This window comes from Myotis nattereri, assembly GCF_964212035.1.
Source record: "Myotis nattereri genome assembly, chromosome: 13".
Lineage (NCBI taxonomy): Eukaryota > Metazoa > Chordata > Mammalia > Chiroptera > Vespertilionidae > Myotis > Myotis nattereri.
Window position 1 is genome coordinate 21,261,798 of NC_138088.1, and position 18,125 is coordinate 21,279,922.

Sequence of the window (18,125 nt, forward strand, 5' to 3'; positions counted from 1 at the left end):
TCATTTTAGGCAAGCAAGAGCCTCTATAGATCTCCAGTCTATAGCTCCCCCTGTTGTCTTATACATTTGTCAATGGAAGTGACCTGCCTGCCTGATCCCTGGAAGGCCTTTGAATTGTGAACCTTGAATCTGAGTGTGGTCATGCACTCTAGGTTGTGATCAAACCTTGAAGACACTCAACTCCCTTACCATAGGCTTTGCTTCCTTTTCCTGGGATGCTTTTTCTTCCTCCTTTCCTCAGTTATGCCCTAGTCATCCTTCACCTCCGAGTTCAAGCGTCACTTCCTCAAGGAAGCCTTCTCTAACCTTCTAGCTTAGGTCAAATGCCTGTTTTATGGTCTTATATCTTCATGCACTAAGCCTCCTCTCAGAAGCACTTATCCCAGTTTCGATTTTACATGACTTTCTGTGATTATTTACTTAAAATCTGTCTCTTCCTCTGCAGGAATGGGGAACCTTTTTTCTGACAAGGGCCATTTGGATATTTATAACATCATTCACGGCCATACAACATTATCAGCTTAAAAAAATAACCTAGGTGGTTATCTCAGTGGATAGAGCGTCACCTGCAGACTGAAGGGTCCCAGGTTTAATTCTGGTCCAAGGCACATGCCTAGGTTGTAGGCTCAATCCCCAGTAGGGGATGTGCAGGAGGCAGCCAATCAATGATTCTCTCTCATCATTGATGTTTCTATCTCTCCTCTCCCTTTCTCTCTGAAATAAATTAAAAAGTATATATTTTTAAATTAGCCTGCTATGTTTGGTCAAACGTTTAATTAACTCACTCCCAATGCCTTGACTGAGCCAGACCAAATGATTTATCAAGCCTTACATGGCCCTTGGGCAAGATGTTTCCCACCCCTGCTCTACAGTATAAGCTCCCTAAAGGGGAGGGCTAGGGGTGCACTTACTACGGCAGTGAGAGAAATATAGTACCTCCTATGTGCTGAGCACAATGGTAGGTACTATGCCTAAATGGTCTTATTTGATATTCACACCATATCTGGGGGAAGGATTGCTCATTTACAGATTAGAAACTGAAGAACAAAAATTAAAATTAGAACTATCGGAGTGCTGCTCCCCAGGTGTCTACACTGTGTTCCCCTACCCGGCCTTCGCTCCAGGAGCCACCCTGTCTTCTGAGTAGAACTTCACAGAGTTCTCTGCACAGACCCAAGGCAAGGTTGGGAGGGTCCTCTGAAACCCACCTGCAAAACAGGCTGAAGAGCCATGGTGCCTGCATTCAAACCCCAGCTCTGACACTTAGAAGTTTGACATTTAGGGACATTTGCTTGAAGCTAGGATACTGAACTTACACCCCGCTTGTTGGGGTCCAACCCCAGCAGGTCCAGGGTTTCCCAAAGGTGTGGACGGAGTCGACGAAGAAGGAATGACACAGAGACAGCGTTCAGTTGATCAGCAGCCTAGCCAGGTTCTCTAGCCAGGATCTCCAGCCAGGTTCTGTGTTTTATTGTCTTATTACATCTGTATTTATACCAGTTGATTTTAATCCTATCAATTTCTATTCCAAAGGTTAGGGTGTTTCTTATCTCCATTCCAGGGAGTATAAGATTGTGTAGCTTAAGCGTGATTGTTCGTAGTTAAAGTGATTAATTACCCGCCTGGCACTTAGTTTAGGGGTTTTATTCCCTCCCTAACTTCAGGGAAAAATCCCTACTTGGGGAAACAACCTTTCTCGGAGAGGTGACTTTGGTTAAACACATAGCACCAAGAAGGGGAGCAAACATATTAAGAACAGTACGCCATATACGCCAGGTCTCTTGGAACATACGCTGTGCAGATGTTTCTTCCCTACAGCGACTGTGTCAAGCAGCAAGGATGGACCGGCTTTCGGCACCTGCTCATCTCCTGAAGTCTTAGTTAATTCTGAAGTAAGTGGATGATGTCTACAGAGATTGATGAGTCTGAGTGAGGGAACAAGAGGAGACAAGTTAGCATATACCACGGATGCTGCCTCAGAGATTATCCTGGAGAAAGTGGCCGATAGCCTCACTTCAAGATACATCACCTCCCCACTTCCCTTCAGTTCTGCTTTTCTCCACTCCCCAAATCATCTTGATTCTTGTCAATGTGGTTGGAAACCACTTCTTTTGACTTTAGTCCCAGAGCCTCAGATATCAGGATTTGTGGTTTGAGTTGGATTTCTGCTTATATATTTGTTTGTTTATGCTTATTTTTAATTGTGATAATTGTAGCAGTAGAAGCTGTTTTTTTTTTTAAATATATTTTATTGATTTTTTACAGAGAGGAAGGGAGAGAGATAGAGAGTTAGAAACATCGATGAGAGAGAAACATCGATCAGCTGCCTCCTGCACATCTCCCACTGGGGATATGCCCGCAACCCAGGTACATGCCCTTGACCGGAATTGAACCTGGGACCCTTCAGTCCTCAGGCCGACGCTCTATCCACTGAGCCAAACCGGTTTTGGCCAGTTAGGGCTTTTTAAAAATATATATATATTTTTATTGATTTCAGAGAGTAAGGGAAAGGGAGAGATAGAAACATCAATGAGAGAGAATCATTGTTCAGCTGCCTCCTGCATGCCCTCTACTGGGGATCGAGCCTGCAACTCGGATATGTGCCTTGCCCAGGAATTAAACCATGACCTCCTGGTTCATAGGTTGATGCTCAACCACTGAACCATACTGGCCAGGCCATCTATTTCCTTTTTTTTTTTTAAATATATTTTATTGATTTCCCACAGAGAGGAAGGGAAAGGGATAGAGAGCCAGAAACATCCATGAGAGAGAAATATGGATCAGCTGCCTCCTGCACGCCCCCCACTGGGGACGTGCCCGCAACCAAGGCACATGCCCCTGACTGGAATCGAACCTGGGACCCTTGAGTCCGCAGGCCGAAGCTTTATCCACTGAGCCAAACCGGTACTGGCCATCTATTTCCTTTTTTATCGCTATGTTTTTATGTTCCCATCAGCCCTCCTGCCTGGATTGTTGCAAAAGCTTCATTATTGGCTTCCTTGCTGTCAAAGCTGTCAGTGTTTGCCTTCCCAATCGTCCTATTCATCTCTCCCAGATTAGTTTTTTAAAGCATAGCTGTCACCAGCTTCTTATTATCCACTGAATTAAGTCTAAACTCTTTAGCCCAAGATTAACCAAGATGAAAACTGTTCATATAACCTTGCCCTCCTTTTCTAATGTTATTGGTCAGTGGTCTGGTCTGCCATACAAGTGTTGGGGAGTCATGAAGAGGGGAGGGGCTCAAGCATCTTAAGATAAGCAAACTTGACTAGGTTTGGGGTCTTTGGACATGTTGAATTTCCCTGTGTGTGTATGTGTTTGCCTTCACTCATGTTTAGCTATGTTAAAGGACAGTTCAGTTACCTCTTTCCCTGATTACTGATAAATATGGTCGATCTTTCTTCTGTATCCCCAGTTTTATTTTGTACTAGGAGCCCAGTGCATGAATTTATGCAGCTTGAAAGGAACTGTGGGCCACGAGGCTGCGGTGGGCACAAGGGCAGGTCTCAGCCCATCCTCTGTGCCCCTGCCTTGCCCCTCCTGCCACAGCCCCCAGCTCCCTGTCTGCCAGCAGCCCTGCTCCTGCTACTGCTGCTCCCATGCTCTGATGGTGCCGGCCCTGCTCACACCCGCTGACAGCGCTGAGTGATCAGGACTGGCTCCAGGCGCCAGCAGTGGGTGCGAGCGGTGGCTGCCGGGCCCTGATTGCCCCTCAGGAGCAGGAGGAGGTGGAGAAGCCCTGAGGGGCAATTGGGACTGGCAGCCGCCACCCACATCCGCTGACGGTGCTGAGCGATCGGGGCCAGTGCCAGGTGCCAGCAGCAGGTGCGAGTGGTGGTTCTGGTGCCAGCAGCAGGTGCAAGTGTCCGGTGGGACTGGGCGCGTGGGAGCAAAGAATTTTCAGTAACCATCAGAGGCTCCCCCCGATGACAGCGACTGGCGCCCGCACTCAACTGCTCCACTATCCCACCAGAGCTGATGCCCGCCATGGTCCGCACTCTGCCACCTTCTGCTGACACCTGCCATGTTCCACATGCACCCACTGGTGTTCAGCGCATGTCATAGCAACCAGTTGTTCGGTTATTCCCCCATTCAGTCTATTTGCATATTAGGGTTTTATATATAAAGATTATATTTATTTTATTATTAGAGTCATATATGTCCCATAAAATAGTACATTCTTTGAGAGAGGGGATTTTCTCCCCCACCCCCACTTTTTAAGTCTCTTTAGTAGTTGCTAGAAGTCTGAAAAATGAAGACAGAAATAGACAGGATTAGTCTTTAAGTAAATCCACCATCATTTATTATCTATTTAAGTGTCAAATGACATTCAATGAACAAAACAAATAATCCCTACATACATGGAGCTTATATTCTAGTGTGTGTGTGTGTGTGTATGTGTGTGTGTGTGTGTGTGTACATAATAAAAAACATTTTATATATAATATAAAAATAATAATAAAATAAAACTAAAACAGCTCTAGCCGATTTGGCTCACTGGATAAAGTGTCGGCCTGAGGACTGAAGGGTCCCGGGTTTGATTCCGGCTGCGGGCATATGCCTGGGTTGTGGGCTTGATCCCCAATAGGGGTTGTGCAGAAGGCAGCCAATCAGTGATTCTCTCTCATCATTGATGTTTCTATCTCTCTCCCTCTCCCTTCCTCTCTGAAATCAATAAAAAATATGTTAAAAAAAAAAACGAAACAAAACTAGCCCTAGCCGGCTTGGCTCAGTGGATAGAGTGTTGGCTTGCGGACTGAAGGGTGGCGGGTTCGATTCCGGTCAAGGGCACATGCTTGGATTGCAGGTTCAATCCCCAGTAGGGGTGTGCAGGAGGCAGCTTATCAATGATTCTCTCTCATCATTAATGTTTCTATCTCTCTCTCCCTCTCCCTTCCTCTCTGAAATCAATAAAAATATATTTAAAAAAAACTAAAACAGAAAAAAGAGATAGTGAGTTTTGGCAGGAATGATGCTGAAGTGGGTGGTAATTTTAAATATTATAGCCAGGAAAGGCCTCCCCCCAAAAGGTAATATTTGTTTAAATACTTAAAGGAGAGGAGAGAATGAGGAAGTTACACGAACTATCTAGGGGAAAAGCCATACAGGCATAAAGAACAGCATGTGCAAAGACCTGGAGGGGAGAATGCCTGGTATTTATGAGGGACAGAGAAGTCAGTGTGACTCAAGGGAGTCCTAGGATTTGAGGTCAGAGATATGATAAGGAAACCAGTAAACCACTGTAAGAATTTCTGTAAGTGATATGTAAAGCCATTGAGGGGTTTTGGGATAAGGTGTGACGAGATCTGTTTTAGTTTTTAAAGGATTGCTTTGGCTGCTGTATTGAGAATAGACAGTAGGAGGCAAAAGAAAGCAGGAAGACTAGGAAATTAATCAAAATTGATGAACGGAGAATGGTGTTACTATTTAATGAAGTGAAGAAAGGCTGTTGAGAGAGGACGACGGCCATCTTTTTGGAAAACTGTGGTAACTGTTTAGGACGCCCATCGACAACTTAAGCAGTGAGCGGCTTATGCCCCTTCTGTGGACAACAGGGCAGTGAAAGCATCAACTGGCAGACAAGTCCCAGGGAGAGGAAGGAGGAGAGAGAAAGGGAAAAATCGACTGAAGCTCAGTCTGAATATCCCCTATTACAAGTCCTACTTGTATGTAGGAAATACCACCTCTGGACCCCATCACAACCTCCTTTACTGCACAGGCCTCATCCGCCCTCTGACAGAGAGCAAGGATCTTTTGGCTCTGAAGGAAAACGTCGCCCCCTTTCAGCAGGTAGCAGCTACAGAAGAGACCCTGTATCCCTTTTCTCTGAAAGAATTCAGTGGCAAAAAATCCTTGAAGGGGGGAATGTTAGACCCCAGAGCAAGGACAATGGGCCAGGTACAGAAACTCACCAGGGTAGAAAGCTCCAGATGCCTACCAAGGGGCAAAGCTGGGAAAACAAGAACCTTGCCCCCAGGGCAACCTGTCCTCCCCTGCCACATCACTGGTCATACTGCTTGGACCCTGGATCTCTCATATCGCTGGTCAGGCGGTTTAGACCCCCTAACCTTTTCCTCCCTAAAGATAACATTTAGGCCTCAGTGGTATTTCAGCTCTAGGCCCAGAAAAGCAGCAAAACCAGACAAGTGACGCCTTGGCTACCTCAGGACCAGCTATATTGACTAATGACCCCCAGCCCTGGCACAGACCAATCAGTGGCGATCACGACGCTGAAAGCACACACCTGGAAAGCTGATGAGTACTCCATTAAGATCCTCCCCTGAGACCTTCCCTAAGATTCCCACCTGCAAGAAGGAGATAGATACACTCAGGACAAAAGACCCAGTGCATGCTCTCCCTCCAAGGAGCACCCTATGCCTGTCCCCCACAGGAGCATATCCCCTAACCTCCAAGGGACCCCACGAGACTTGAAACCAGGGGAGCATGGACAGCGGCTGCTCATCCTGGGCTCACCCCCTGCACCTGTCTCCAAGGCCCCCTTTTCTCAGGGTAGCCCTTCCCATTGGATATCCCCACCTTCCATCTCCTTTTCCTTAAATAAATTCAATTTTATTTAAAAGAAAAAAGAGAGAAAGAAAGAAAGAAAGAAAGAAAGAAAGAAAGAAAGAAAGGCTATCATTGCCCTAGCCAATTTGGCTCAGTGGATAGAGTATTGGCCTGTGGACAGAAGGGTTGCTGGTCGATTCCAGTCAAGGGCACATGACTGGGTTCCAGGCTCCATCCCCAGTGGGGGGCATGCAGGAGGCGGCTGATCAATGATTCTCTCTCATCATTGATGTTTCTACCTCTTTCTCCCCCTGCCTTCCTCTCTGAAATCAAAATAAAATTTAAAAACAGGCTGCTGGAGTAGCACGTTTGCAAAGGAAGATGAGAAATTGAGTTTTGGATATAAAAGATGCCATTTAGATATACACATGGAGATACTGAAAATATGAATAAATACAGTTGGGAAGTGGGTGGGAAGGGCTGGAAATTGGGAGTCATCAACATTTCGAAAGTATTTAAAACTATGAGGTTAGTGAGAGATTAAAAATGGCCACACGGACATGCCCCCAGGACCAAACTGAAATTAGAGCTAAAAAACAGAAAAACTTTCTGAATAGTCAACGGAAGACTCTCTGGAGAGAACCCCGATAACTGAGGACGAAAGTGGAGAACACACAGAGACTGGAAGGAGGGGTGGAGGCGAGACTCCCACAGACAGACACTGACGTGCCGGAGAGATTTCTCAGCTGTGGGGCTGCCACTGAGAACCCTGGGGGCTAGTCCCCAAGCGGGACCCCCCAGCAGAGAGCATCAGAACTGAGAAGGGCACCCACACAACATCTGGCTGTAAAAAGCAGGGGATTGCTGGCTGCCAAGGAGAGAAGGCTGGAAGTTCAGGCACCCTCTTAAAGGGCCAATGCACAAAATTGCCTGTGGAGCCACCCACCTTGTGCTCCAGCAGAGGGAGGGCAGAGTGGACCGGAGCCGGGTGAGCAGAAGCCAGGATCAGGGGCTCTGGGGTGGGAGCTCAGAAGGCAGACACGAGGGTTTCCTGTGCTGAGCCGTTCCCTCAGGCTGCAGAGATCATCTTTCTCCCGCAGACATTTGCTGTACAGGGGACACTGTCTGGGGGGAAGATAGTTGACCCACTCTAGTGGAAAACACCTTACCCCTTAGGAGACTGAGAACGATAATTAGCCTCTAGGCAGAGACAGCACTTAACACTGTCCTGCACTGGAGATTGAGAGGCATAGCAGATCCACCTCTTACATAGTCACAAACCCAAACAGGCAGCAAAGTGAGGAGACAAAGAAACAACCCGCAAATGAAAGAACAAGAGAATTCACCAGAAGAAGAGATAAATGAAATGGAGATAAGAAATTTATCTGAAATAGAATTCAGAATAATGATGTTAAAGATGCTCAACAGCCTGAGAAAAGATATAACTATGAAAACAGAAATAAAGAATGACATAGCGCAAATAAAGAACAGATTGGGTGCTTCAGCGCCAGAGAAAAAGATTAAAAAGCATCGTTTCCCAGGGAATAGGGAAGGTTTTGTCACTCGAGATGAGGTTGGTGATAAGGAAGATTTGGAATTTCAGAAACTTCATAAATCAGGCATGGCATTTAAATCTGGTGACAAAAATGATGATGGATGGTTTGGTCGAAATTAAGGTAGACAGGATCGAGGGACTTGATCAAGAAAATGAAGGAGCCCTAAGTGGTTTGGCACATGCCTGGGTTTCAGGCTTGATCCCCAGTAGGGGGCAAGCAGGAGGCAGCCTAACAATGATTCTCTCTCATCATTGATGTTTCTATATTTCTATCCCTCTCCCTTCCTCTCTGAAATCAATAAAGATATATTTAAAAAATAAATAAATAAATTACTGGACCTGTCAATTATTATCTGTATCAACTTTTCATTCTTGATCTTGGATTGAGTTTGGAGTTGGGGCCATTAAGTGGTTAATTACATTTGTAAGGTATATCTCATTGGGAATGGAAATGGAGGAGGGGAGGTATACCAGTACAGCCTATAGGACAGGGGAAAAATACACATTAGCACTAGAAACTGGGGCAGTTACATAATATAAAAATCTAGACACTTCTCTTTTGTTGTAACAAAAAAAAAAACTTAGGGAGCTTTTTCTTTGTATTTTTTTTTATTGTGATAAAATATACTTCATATAAAATTTACAGCCAAAACCGGTTTGGCTCAGTGGATAGAGCGTCAGCCTGTGGACTGAAAGGTCCCAGGTTCGATTCCGGTCAAGGGCATGTACCTGGGTTGTGGGCACATCCCCAGTAGGAGATGTGCTGGAGGCAGCTGATCGATGTTTCTCTCTCATCGATGTTTCTAACTTTCTATCTCTCTCCCTTCCTCTCTGTAAAAAATCAATAAAATATATTTTAAAAAAATTTACAATTTAGTCATTTTTAAATATGCAGCTCAGTAGTATTAATTACATTCACAATATTGTACGACCATCTCCGCTTTGGGGAGCTTTTGATTCTTTACATTAGACATGTAAACTAGAAATAATCACATTATTATATGGATCTGTATTTTCTGGTAGAAATTTAAAATTGGGAATCTGGGAGGAAATAAACTTGGAGACTGGACTCATCATTAGCGATGAGATGTGGCTAGAAACACCTTGCAGAGGCATAGCCATCGAAAGAGGAAGAGGAGACAAGTGCCCAGTAATTAGGACGGCTGGAGCCATAAGTATTGAGGAAAATAATAAATAGTAATTTATGAGACGATAAAAGGTCAGAACAACTTTGGTCACAAAGACTAGAAATGAATTTTGACCAGGGTGGAACCAATGAGATGCTTACAGTAAGAGAACAGTGCCCAACGGGGTGGTTAAAAAAACACAGTGAGACATTTGAACCGAGTGGCGGGAGCTGTTGGGGCTCCGCGGAGGCCTGGTGCGGGGGGCGGGGGCCACGGGGGGGGGTGCGGGGGTCGCGGGGGGGGGGCCTGGCCATGGCGCGGCAGCTGTCCCGGGAGCAGGGCATCCCCCTGCGCGGCAGCGCCGACATCGTGGCCGAGTTCTTCTCGTTTGGCATCAACAGCATTTTGTGTCTGCGCGGCATTCATCCGTCTGAAACCTTCACTCGCGTGCAGAAGTACGGGCTCGCCTTGCTGTTCACCTCGGACCCCGCGCTCGCGAAGTACCTGAGCAGCAACGTGGTGGAGCAGCTGAAAGATCGGCTGTACAAGCGCTCCGTGCAGAAGCTGGTGGTGGTCATCTCGAATATTGAAGACGGGGAGGTCCTGGAGAGGTGGCAGTTTGACATCGAGGGCGACAAGACGGCCAGAGATGACCGTGCACCCAGGGAGACGTCTCAGAAAGCCACCCAGGACGAGATCCGCTCGGTGATCAGACAGATCACCGCCACGGTGGGTGACCTTCCTGCCGCTGCTGGAGGCTTCCTGTTCGTTTGACCTGCTGATCTACACAAAGACTTGGTTGTGCCGGAGAAGTGGCAAGAGTCCGGGCCGCAGTTCATTGCCAGTTCTGAGCAGGTCCGCCTGCGCTCCTTGACGACGACCATCCACAAGGTGAACAGCATGGTGGCCTTCAAGATCCCCGCCAACGACTGAAGGCCCCGGGGCGGAATGGAATCCCACACGTGTGTCCTGAGGCCAGGTCAACTGTAGTTCTTGTTTTGTTTCATTGATACTTTTGAGGTGGGGAAACTCAGCCTTGTACTTCACTGCACTGTGCGTGTTGTCCGTTTGTTTGTGCCTGTTTGACTTTCCATGGGGCTGACATGATTTCCATAGGGTTGACACTGTTCGTGGAAGGGAACCAGCAGGTCTCGTCAGCACTGGAATGTCACCTCCTTTGAAGGTGGAAACTGGAGATGGGAAACTTTTGCTATTCAGCGAAATGCCTGAACTTTCAGTCAAGTAGCCTGACTCCGAGTCTAGGTGACTAGGGGACAGCAAAAGAAGTCCGAATATCAGAATCTTTGTTTAGTTCTAAAGTAACTGATCAGCCACAGTCACAGTCTTCCTAGCAGGTCCTTTTGCCATTTATTTCATGTGTACAGTTTCTATATTGAAAACCCTCAATTACTTGACTAATGTATATAATTTACACTTACAAATCTGTCGCTATTCTCCTGTTTCAATTCCGCTGATACAGAACTGTTAATGTCTTTTTGTGTTTTATAAAATCAAGCTTTAAATGACTGGAAAAACAAAAAACACACAAACCACAGTGAGTCCTAACCGGTTTGGCTCAGTGGATAGAGCGTTGGCCTGCGGACTGAAGGGTCCCAGGTTCAATTCCGGTCAAGGGCATGTACCTTGGTTGCGGGCACATCCCCAGTAGGAGGTGTGCAGGAGGCGGCTGATCGATGTTTCTCTCTCATCGATGTTTCTGACTCTCTATCCCCCTCCCTTTCTCTAAAAAAATCAATAAAATATATTTAAAACAAACAAAAACACAGCCCGGCTGGCGTGGCTCAGTGGTGGAGCGTCGACCTAGGAACCGGGAGCTCGCAGTTCGATTCCCGGTCAGGGCACATACCCGGGTTGCCGACTCGATCCCCAGTGTGGGGAGTGCGGGAGGCAGCGCATCGATGATTCTCTCTCATCATTGATGTTTCTATCTCTCTCTCTTCCTTCTTCTCTGAAATCAATAAAAATATATTAAACAACAACAACAACAAAAAACACAGTGGGCCAGGGAGCAGAAACTGGGACTTTCTAAGAGTTCAGGGCAGAGATTTGGGATTGGTGGGGAGGAGAGCTCCGTGGGAGTTGAGAGCTAAGCAGAAGGCACAGATTCAGAAAGGCGTTAATATTGGTGTAATTTGTAGGGCTCCGAAGAAAGAATATTCTGCCTTAGCAACATTTCTTTGGAAAAGGTGGTAGGGTGGAGTGAATGCTTAGGGCAGGGGTGGGCAACCTTTTTGTGAGTGCGTGCCAAAACCAGCAAAATCTCTGACTCAAAATTCTTCTGAGTGCCAACCCTAATTTTTTTTTTAAATATATTTTATTGATTTTTTACAGAGAGGAAGGGAGAGAGATAGAGAGTTAGAAACATCGATGAGAGAGAAACATCAATCAGCTGCCTCCTGCACATCTCCTACTGGGGATGTGCCCGCAACCCAGGTACATGCCCTTGACCGGAATCGAACCTGGGACCTTTCAGTCCGCAGGCTGACGCTCTATCAACTGAGCCAAACCGGTTTCGGCAAACCCTAATTTTTTGAGAACATGTACGCTTACTTGATATCTCTTAAGGTGTACGTATGTGAAGAACCTTGAAGAAATAAAATTCATTCAAGCGACAAAAACACAGTATACGATGATGAAAAATACATTTCTTTTTAATGTATACATGTACACTGATAGTCCGACAAAAAACTTTATGACTCCGTTTGATATTATCAGTGGGACTTTTGCTGCTGCATCACTGATGACAGAGATTTTACATCAGGTTTATATTTCGTGACCTTCAGAGATATGCACGAGCTACTACTTTCATCCGTCAGGCTACTCCTATTACGAGACTTAACAAAATTCATCACTGAGAAGAAAGATTCATAAGCGTATGTGGATGAAGCCAAAACACTGGTCGGATCTAGGAAGGTAGGGAGACTTAAGGCAGAGGCATAGAAATTGCTCTTCCCCTCTCTCGTCAATCCATGTCTATGGTCTTTAAGATAACTTGTTATGTAAAATTATTTATTTATCTAAGATGCACCTACACTGAATTTATCTGAAAAATAAAAAAGTTGATATTAAGAAAAAAATTGTAAATGGAAGATTATAAGAGAGGGTTTCGCGTGCCAGGGGTTGCCCACCCCTGGCTTAGGAGGTTAGACAGGGTAGAAGTTGAGGTTTAATGAGCTCTGAGAGGCGGAACCGACTTGGCGGGAGATGGCGCAACGTCAGCGGTTCCTAGAAAGAGGCAAGAAGCGAAGGCTGGCGCTGGACAGGGTTCACCTTAGGGAAGTCAGAGCACAGCCCGCGGGGCGGGTACAGATCAATGGTCAACACAGTTCAAAAGACGGGGAGAAAGTTCTGGGTTGGACGAAGGTGCGCATCCCCACCACGCTCCGAGTCTGCCGTCTGAACACAGGAGGATGCTGCAAGTCAGGGCAACTCCGCTTCCGGAAGAGGCCCCGCCCCGCTCCGGATACGTCATCAGCCCGCGCCCCCCGGCGCCGCTGGGTGTTGTTCCGCCCCGCCCTCGCGGCGGTCGGAGCCCTGTCAGTGCCGGCAATGGCCGTGGCTCTGGCCCTGGGATTGTAAATTGGCGACTAAAGCTCCCGACGCGGCCCCGGTCCCGATGGCGGCGGAGGCGGCGGCCCTGGCTGCGGCCGACCCGCCTCCCGCGATACCGCAGGCGGCAGGAGCCGCAGCGCCCACCGCCCGCCGAGACTTCTACTGGCTGCGCTCCTTCCTGGCCGGAGGTGGGTGTCCGCGGGAGGACCCGGCCGCTCGGGGTGGCAGGGGCAGGCCGAGGGCCCGCGCCCGCGGTGACAGCCTTGGACAATGGCAGCTCCCATGCCCTGCCAGATGCTGTCACCTTTTTCTAATAATCACCTGACTAGTGACCGCAGGGTCCCGGGCGGGAAGGGTCCGGAAGGGCAGAGCCAGGCACCCGTTCTTAGGGAGAAGAGGGGAGTCTCTCACAGAGACCCCAGGATCTCAGTGAAACATGCCGGGCACTGCCTTCTTGTGTAAAGACCACAGGTGGCTGCGTGTAGGATTGAATTTTGCTGTTTGCTTGAAAGAAAACAAAGAGCCGTTTAAACATGGCTTGGGAAATTATGCAAAACTGGTTCCAGGGACTCTGGTCAACTCTGCCACCGCTACTGGGCGGGTGGCTGGTGCAGCCCCGCTGTTGGTGTGACTGCGGGGCAGGAGGTTCCTGTTGTCTCGGAGGAGTTTCCTCTGCCTTCCCACAGAGAGGTGTTCCAATCCTTACCCTTTCTGAACTGACGGTGTGGGTTGTCATCACTTACTTGTTAAGGCTAAGAATTAAAAAAAAATTCAAATTAGGAGGACTTATAGGAAGATCCTATCTGCCTGCTGCAGTAATTTTAAGAATTTATTCTGCTGCTGGAAAGGGGCATTCATTTATTTATAAAAGGAACATTTTTGAGTGCCTGCTGTGTGCCTGCTACATGCTCATTGTACATCAGGGAGCAAAGCAGAATCCTGGTGTTTGCATTGGTTGTGGAGAAAGACAATAAGCAAAATGAAAAAAATAAGTTGTATAGTATGTTAGAAGGTGCTGTTAGGAGGAAGTAAAAAGGAGAATGGGGCAAGGACGTGGAGAGGCTAAGTGGGTGCATATTAAATAAGATGGTCGAAGCCAGTCTCCTTTGGGGGGTGACACTCGAGCAGACTTGAAGAAGGGAGGGAGTTTAGCTAGTTGATGGCTAAGGAGGAGCGTGTCAGGAGGAGAGAAAAGTGGGCGCAAGGGCGTCAAAGTGGGAAAGGGCCTCTGTTCAAAGATCAGCAGTGGTGCTGATGGGGGAAGGAGGTTAGAGACAGAAAAGGGAGGCAGAAACGGAAGAACCTTGCATTCCATTGTAAAGATTCTGACTTCCACTTGGGATGAAGTTGGGGGCATTGTAGGCGTTTTTGTTATTGTTGTTGTTTTAATATCTAGGAAATAATATCTAGGAAAGGCAAGTGGCCGCTGCAGGTATTATGCTAACCTGAGCTGTCAGTCTCTCCAGGTTGCTCTCACATGCAGTTGGAGAACCAGTGGCTACACCCAGACTTTGGAAACATGCTGGCATTGCAAATCTTGAGCAGAGAAGGGACATGACATGACACATTTCAAAAGGATCACTTCGGCTTCTCTGTTGAGAATCACTGTAGGAGGGTAAATATGGAAGCAAGGAGACTAGTTTGTAGGTTATTGCAGTAATTCAGATGATGGGTAGTGGCTTGGATCAGGTCAGTAACAGGAGAGGTGGTGAAAAGTTGTGATAATCTGGATATAAATAGAACAAATAGGATTTTCTAACAGATTAGAAATGGGGTAAGGAAGATAAGTCAAGAGTGCCTCATTTGGTTTGAGCAGCTGAAAGGTTGTGCTCATTTGCTGAAATGGAAGACTGTGGTTGGAGCAACTTTCATGATGGTTGTAGCGATTTTCATGATAGTTGTAGCAGGGAGATGAGTAATTCAGTTTTGGACATGTTACATTTTGTGATTTGATTAGACTTTGATATAGAATCATGGTATGTGTAGGTGAGGATAGCAACCAGGACCCTTCATATATATATATATATATATACACACACACACATATATATATATAGTTTTTTAAATATATTTTTGGTGTATGGGACAATGATCAACCAATTGAGCCACACTAGCCAGTTAAATATATTTTTATTGATTTCAGAGAAGAAGGGAGAGGGAGAGAGAACTAGAAACATCAAAAATGAGGGGGAATCATTGATCGGCTGCTGCCTGCATGCCCCCTACCGCAGCCCAGGCATGTGCCCTTGATCGGAATCAAACACGGGACCCTTGGGTCCGCAGGCTGACACTGTATCCACTGAGCCAAATCAGCTAGGGCGCAGCCAGGACTCTTCTATGCTATTGGTACAACCAGTTTGGAGAAGTAGTTGGGCAGTTACCTATGAAGCTGAGCATTTGTATGCCATATGATCCAGCAGTTCCACTCCTAGGTATATTTCAACATATATATTTCTGTTCATATCCATGACATTCATGGTAGCCCAAACCTAGAAGCAATCCAAATGTCCCTCAATGTTATAACACACTAGAGGCCCAGTGCACAGAATTTGTGCAGTATGTGTGTGTCCTTCAGCCCGGCCTGTGCCCTCTTGCAGTCTGGGACCCCTTGGGGGGTGTCCTCCTGCTGGCTTAGGCCTGATGCCTGCGGGCCTCACACAGTCCGGGGCTCTTGCAGTCCGGGACCCTTGCTCCTTACTGCTTGCCTGCAGTGGAGGTGGGAGAGGCTCCTGCCACCGTTGCTGCGCTTGCCAGCCATGAGCCTGGCTTCTGGTTGAGTGGCGCTCTCCCTGTGGGAGCGCACTGACCACCAGGGGGCAGCTACTGCGTTCAGCCTTTGCCCCTGGTGGTCAGTGCGCATAATAGCGACCGGTAGTTCTGCCATTTGATCTGTTTGTATATTAGGGTTTTATTATATAGGATTACCAAAATATGGTATAATCATATGATGAATATTATGCAGCACTGAAAATGAATAAATTCCTCTCACATGCAACAATGTGGATGAATCTCACAATCATAATATTGAACAGAAGAAGCCAGACACAAAGCAAGCCATACTGTGTGGTTTTATTTGTATAAAGTTTAAAAACAATCAAAACTAAGTCCATGTTGTTAGAAGCCAGAAAGCTGATTGGTTATTTCTGAGAAGAAGGGACAAATAATGATTATGGGTGTGCAGAAAGGAATTCTGGGAGTCTGGTAAAGTTTCATGATTTGAAACTTGGTTTGGGTGGTCCTTACATGATTAAATTCACCATTCGTTAAGTGGCATAATTAAGATTTGTGCACTTTTTTCTATGTATCTTACAGTTAGTTACCAATTAAAATCTATTAAAAAGAGGAAAAGAATTGGAGGCAGTAAGTATTTGAAACTACAAAAGAATCTGTTGTTTTTATTAAACCTCACCTGAGGATATTTTTTCCATTGATTTTTAGAGAGCGTGGGAGGGTGGGGGAGAGACAGAGAGAAGCATTGATGTGAGAGAGACACATGGATTGGTACCTCCTGCATACCTTGACCAGGGCCGGGGATGGAACTTGCAACCAAGGTACATGCCCTTGACCAGAATCAAACCCAAGATCCTTCATTCCACTGGCTGACACTCTAACCAATGAGCAAAAAATGATATGACATATTTCAAAAGGATCACTTTGGTTTCTCTGTTGAAAATCACTGTAGGAGGGTAAATATGGAAGCAAGGAGATTAGTTTGTTTTAAAATAAGTTTTATTAAGGTATAATTTATACACAGTAAAATTCACCCTTAATTTAGATGCATTTTCTACTCTTGATACTTTCGATTTACAATATTAGGATGTAACCCATTTAAATCAAGAATCATATGTACATGTAAGGTGTCTTATTTCATTTGAACTGCTCTAACAGAAATAACATAATCTGGGTGTCTTAAAAACAACAACATTTATTTTTCATAGTTCTAGAGGCTGGGAAGTCCAAGATCATGAATTTGACATTCTGGTGAAGACTAGACAGCACCTTCTTTGCTGTGTTTTCAGAAGGTGGAAGGGGCCAGGGATGTCTGGGGCCTTATTTATAAGGGCAGTAATCCCATTGTTGGTGCCCTAATAATGGTTGAATCATATTATGTTTTATAAACATAAACATGCAGAACCCCTAGGTTTTAGGACCCATGCACCTCCTAAAACCCCACTTCTGAATGACCTCACATTGGGAATTAGTTTCCAACATATGAATTGCGGTGGGGAAGGCAGCACAAACAACATAGCAAAAAAGTCTTTATACAGCCCTAACTGGTTTAGCTCAGTGGATAGAGCGTTGGACTGCGGACTGAAGGGTCCCAGGTTCGATTCCAGTCAAGGGCATGTACCTTGGTTGTGGACACATCCCCAGTAGGAGGTGTGCAGGAGGCAGCTGATCAATGTTTCTAACTCTCTATCCCTCTTCCTTCCTCTCTGTAAGAAATCAATAAAATATATATATTTTTTAAAAAGTCTTTATACATTATCTCCTTAGGAGCATTCCAAGCTAGTAGGGCTGTCCTGTATGTATGTTACTATCATCCACATGACTGCACGGTGGCATATGGTAGGGGCCAAATACATAATTGCTGAATGTATGAAAGGATGATTGAATTTTATGGTAAAAGTTGTTTGTTTCAATGTAAAAGTTATGCAAAAGAAGAGGAGGTTGCTTCAGATAGAGCCTTACAGTTGAGTAAATACCTTCAAGTGTCTCTATAAGATTCCCAGTGTTCACCAGTTATTAGGAGACAGATTTACACCTTCAAACTTAATTTTATTTATTTATTTAAATATATTTTCATTGACTTCAGAGAGGAAGGGAGAGGGAGAGAGAGATAGAAACATCAATGATGAGAGAGAATCACTGATCAGCTGCCTCCTGCACTCCCCTTACTGGGTATCGAGCCCGCAACCTGGGCATGTGCTCTTGACTGGAATTGAACCTGGGACCCTTCAGTCCACAGGCCAGCGCTCTATCCACTGAGCCAAACTGGCTAGGGCCACACTTAATTTTTTTTTTTAAAATATATTTTATTGATTTTTTACAGAGAGGAAAGAAGAGAGCTAGAGAGTCAGAAACATCAATGAGAGAGAAACATCGACCAGCCGCCTCCTGCACATCCCCCACCGGGGATGTGCCCGCAACCCAGGTACATGCCCTTGACCGGAACCGAACCTGGGACCCTTCAGTCCGCAGGCCGACGCTCCATCCACTGAGCCAAACCGGTTTCGGCCACACTTAATTTTAAGTATGACATGTTCATTTAGTAAGTTACAGAGAGCGAGGGCTAATCATCCACACATCACATCACTTCTACTGGGCAGTGGAAGAACACGTGAAAGATCAGAGGATGTATG

The 18,125-nt window shown here is 46.0% G+C and overlaps 1 protein-coding gene and 1 pseudogene across 2 annotated transcripts in view; both read left to right on the top strand.

The window, feature by feature from the left end:
• Positions 1-9,501: 9,501 nt before the first annotated feature.
• On the top strand, positions 9,502-10,122 carry LOC308528893 (mitotic spindle assembly checkpoint protein MAD2A-like; annotated as a pseudogene). The gene has a single exon. The product of its transcript is annotated as a mitotic spindle assembly checkpoint protein MAD2A-like (transcript).
• A 2,704-nt stretch (positions 10,123-12,826) lies between these two features.
• SLC25A16 (solute carrier family 25 member 16) overlaps positions 12,827-18,125 on the top strand; it is a gene marked incomplete at its 5' end in the record, with an annotated part of 28,498 nt that continues 23,199 nt past the window's right edge. The window contains one exon of the mRNA XM_081105018.1: positions 12,827-12,950. Within this exon, the coding sequence (XP_080961144.1) occupies positions 12,827-12,950 (124 nt within the window). The remainder of the gene's footprint in view (positions 12,951-18,125) is intronic.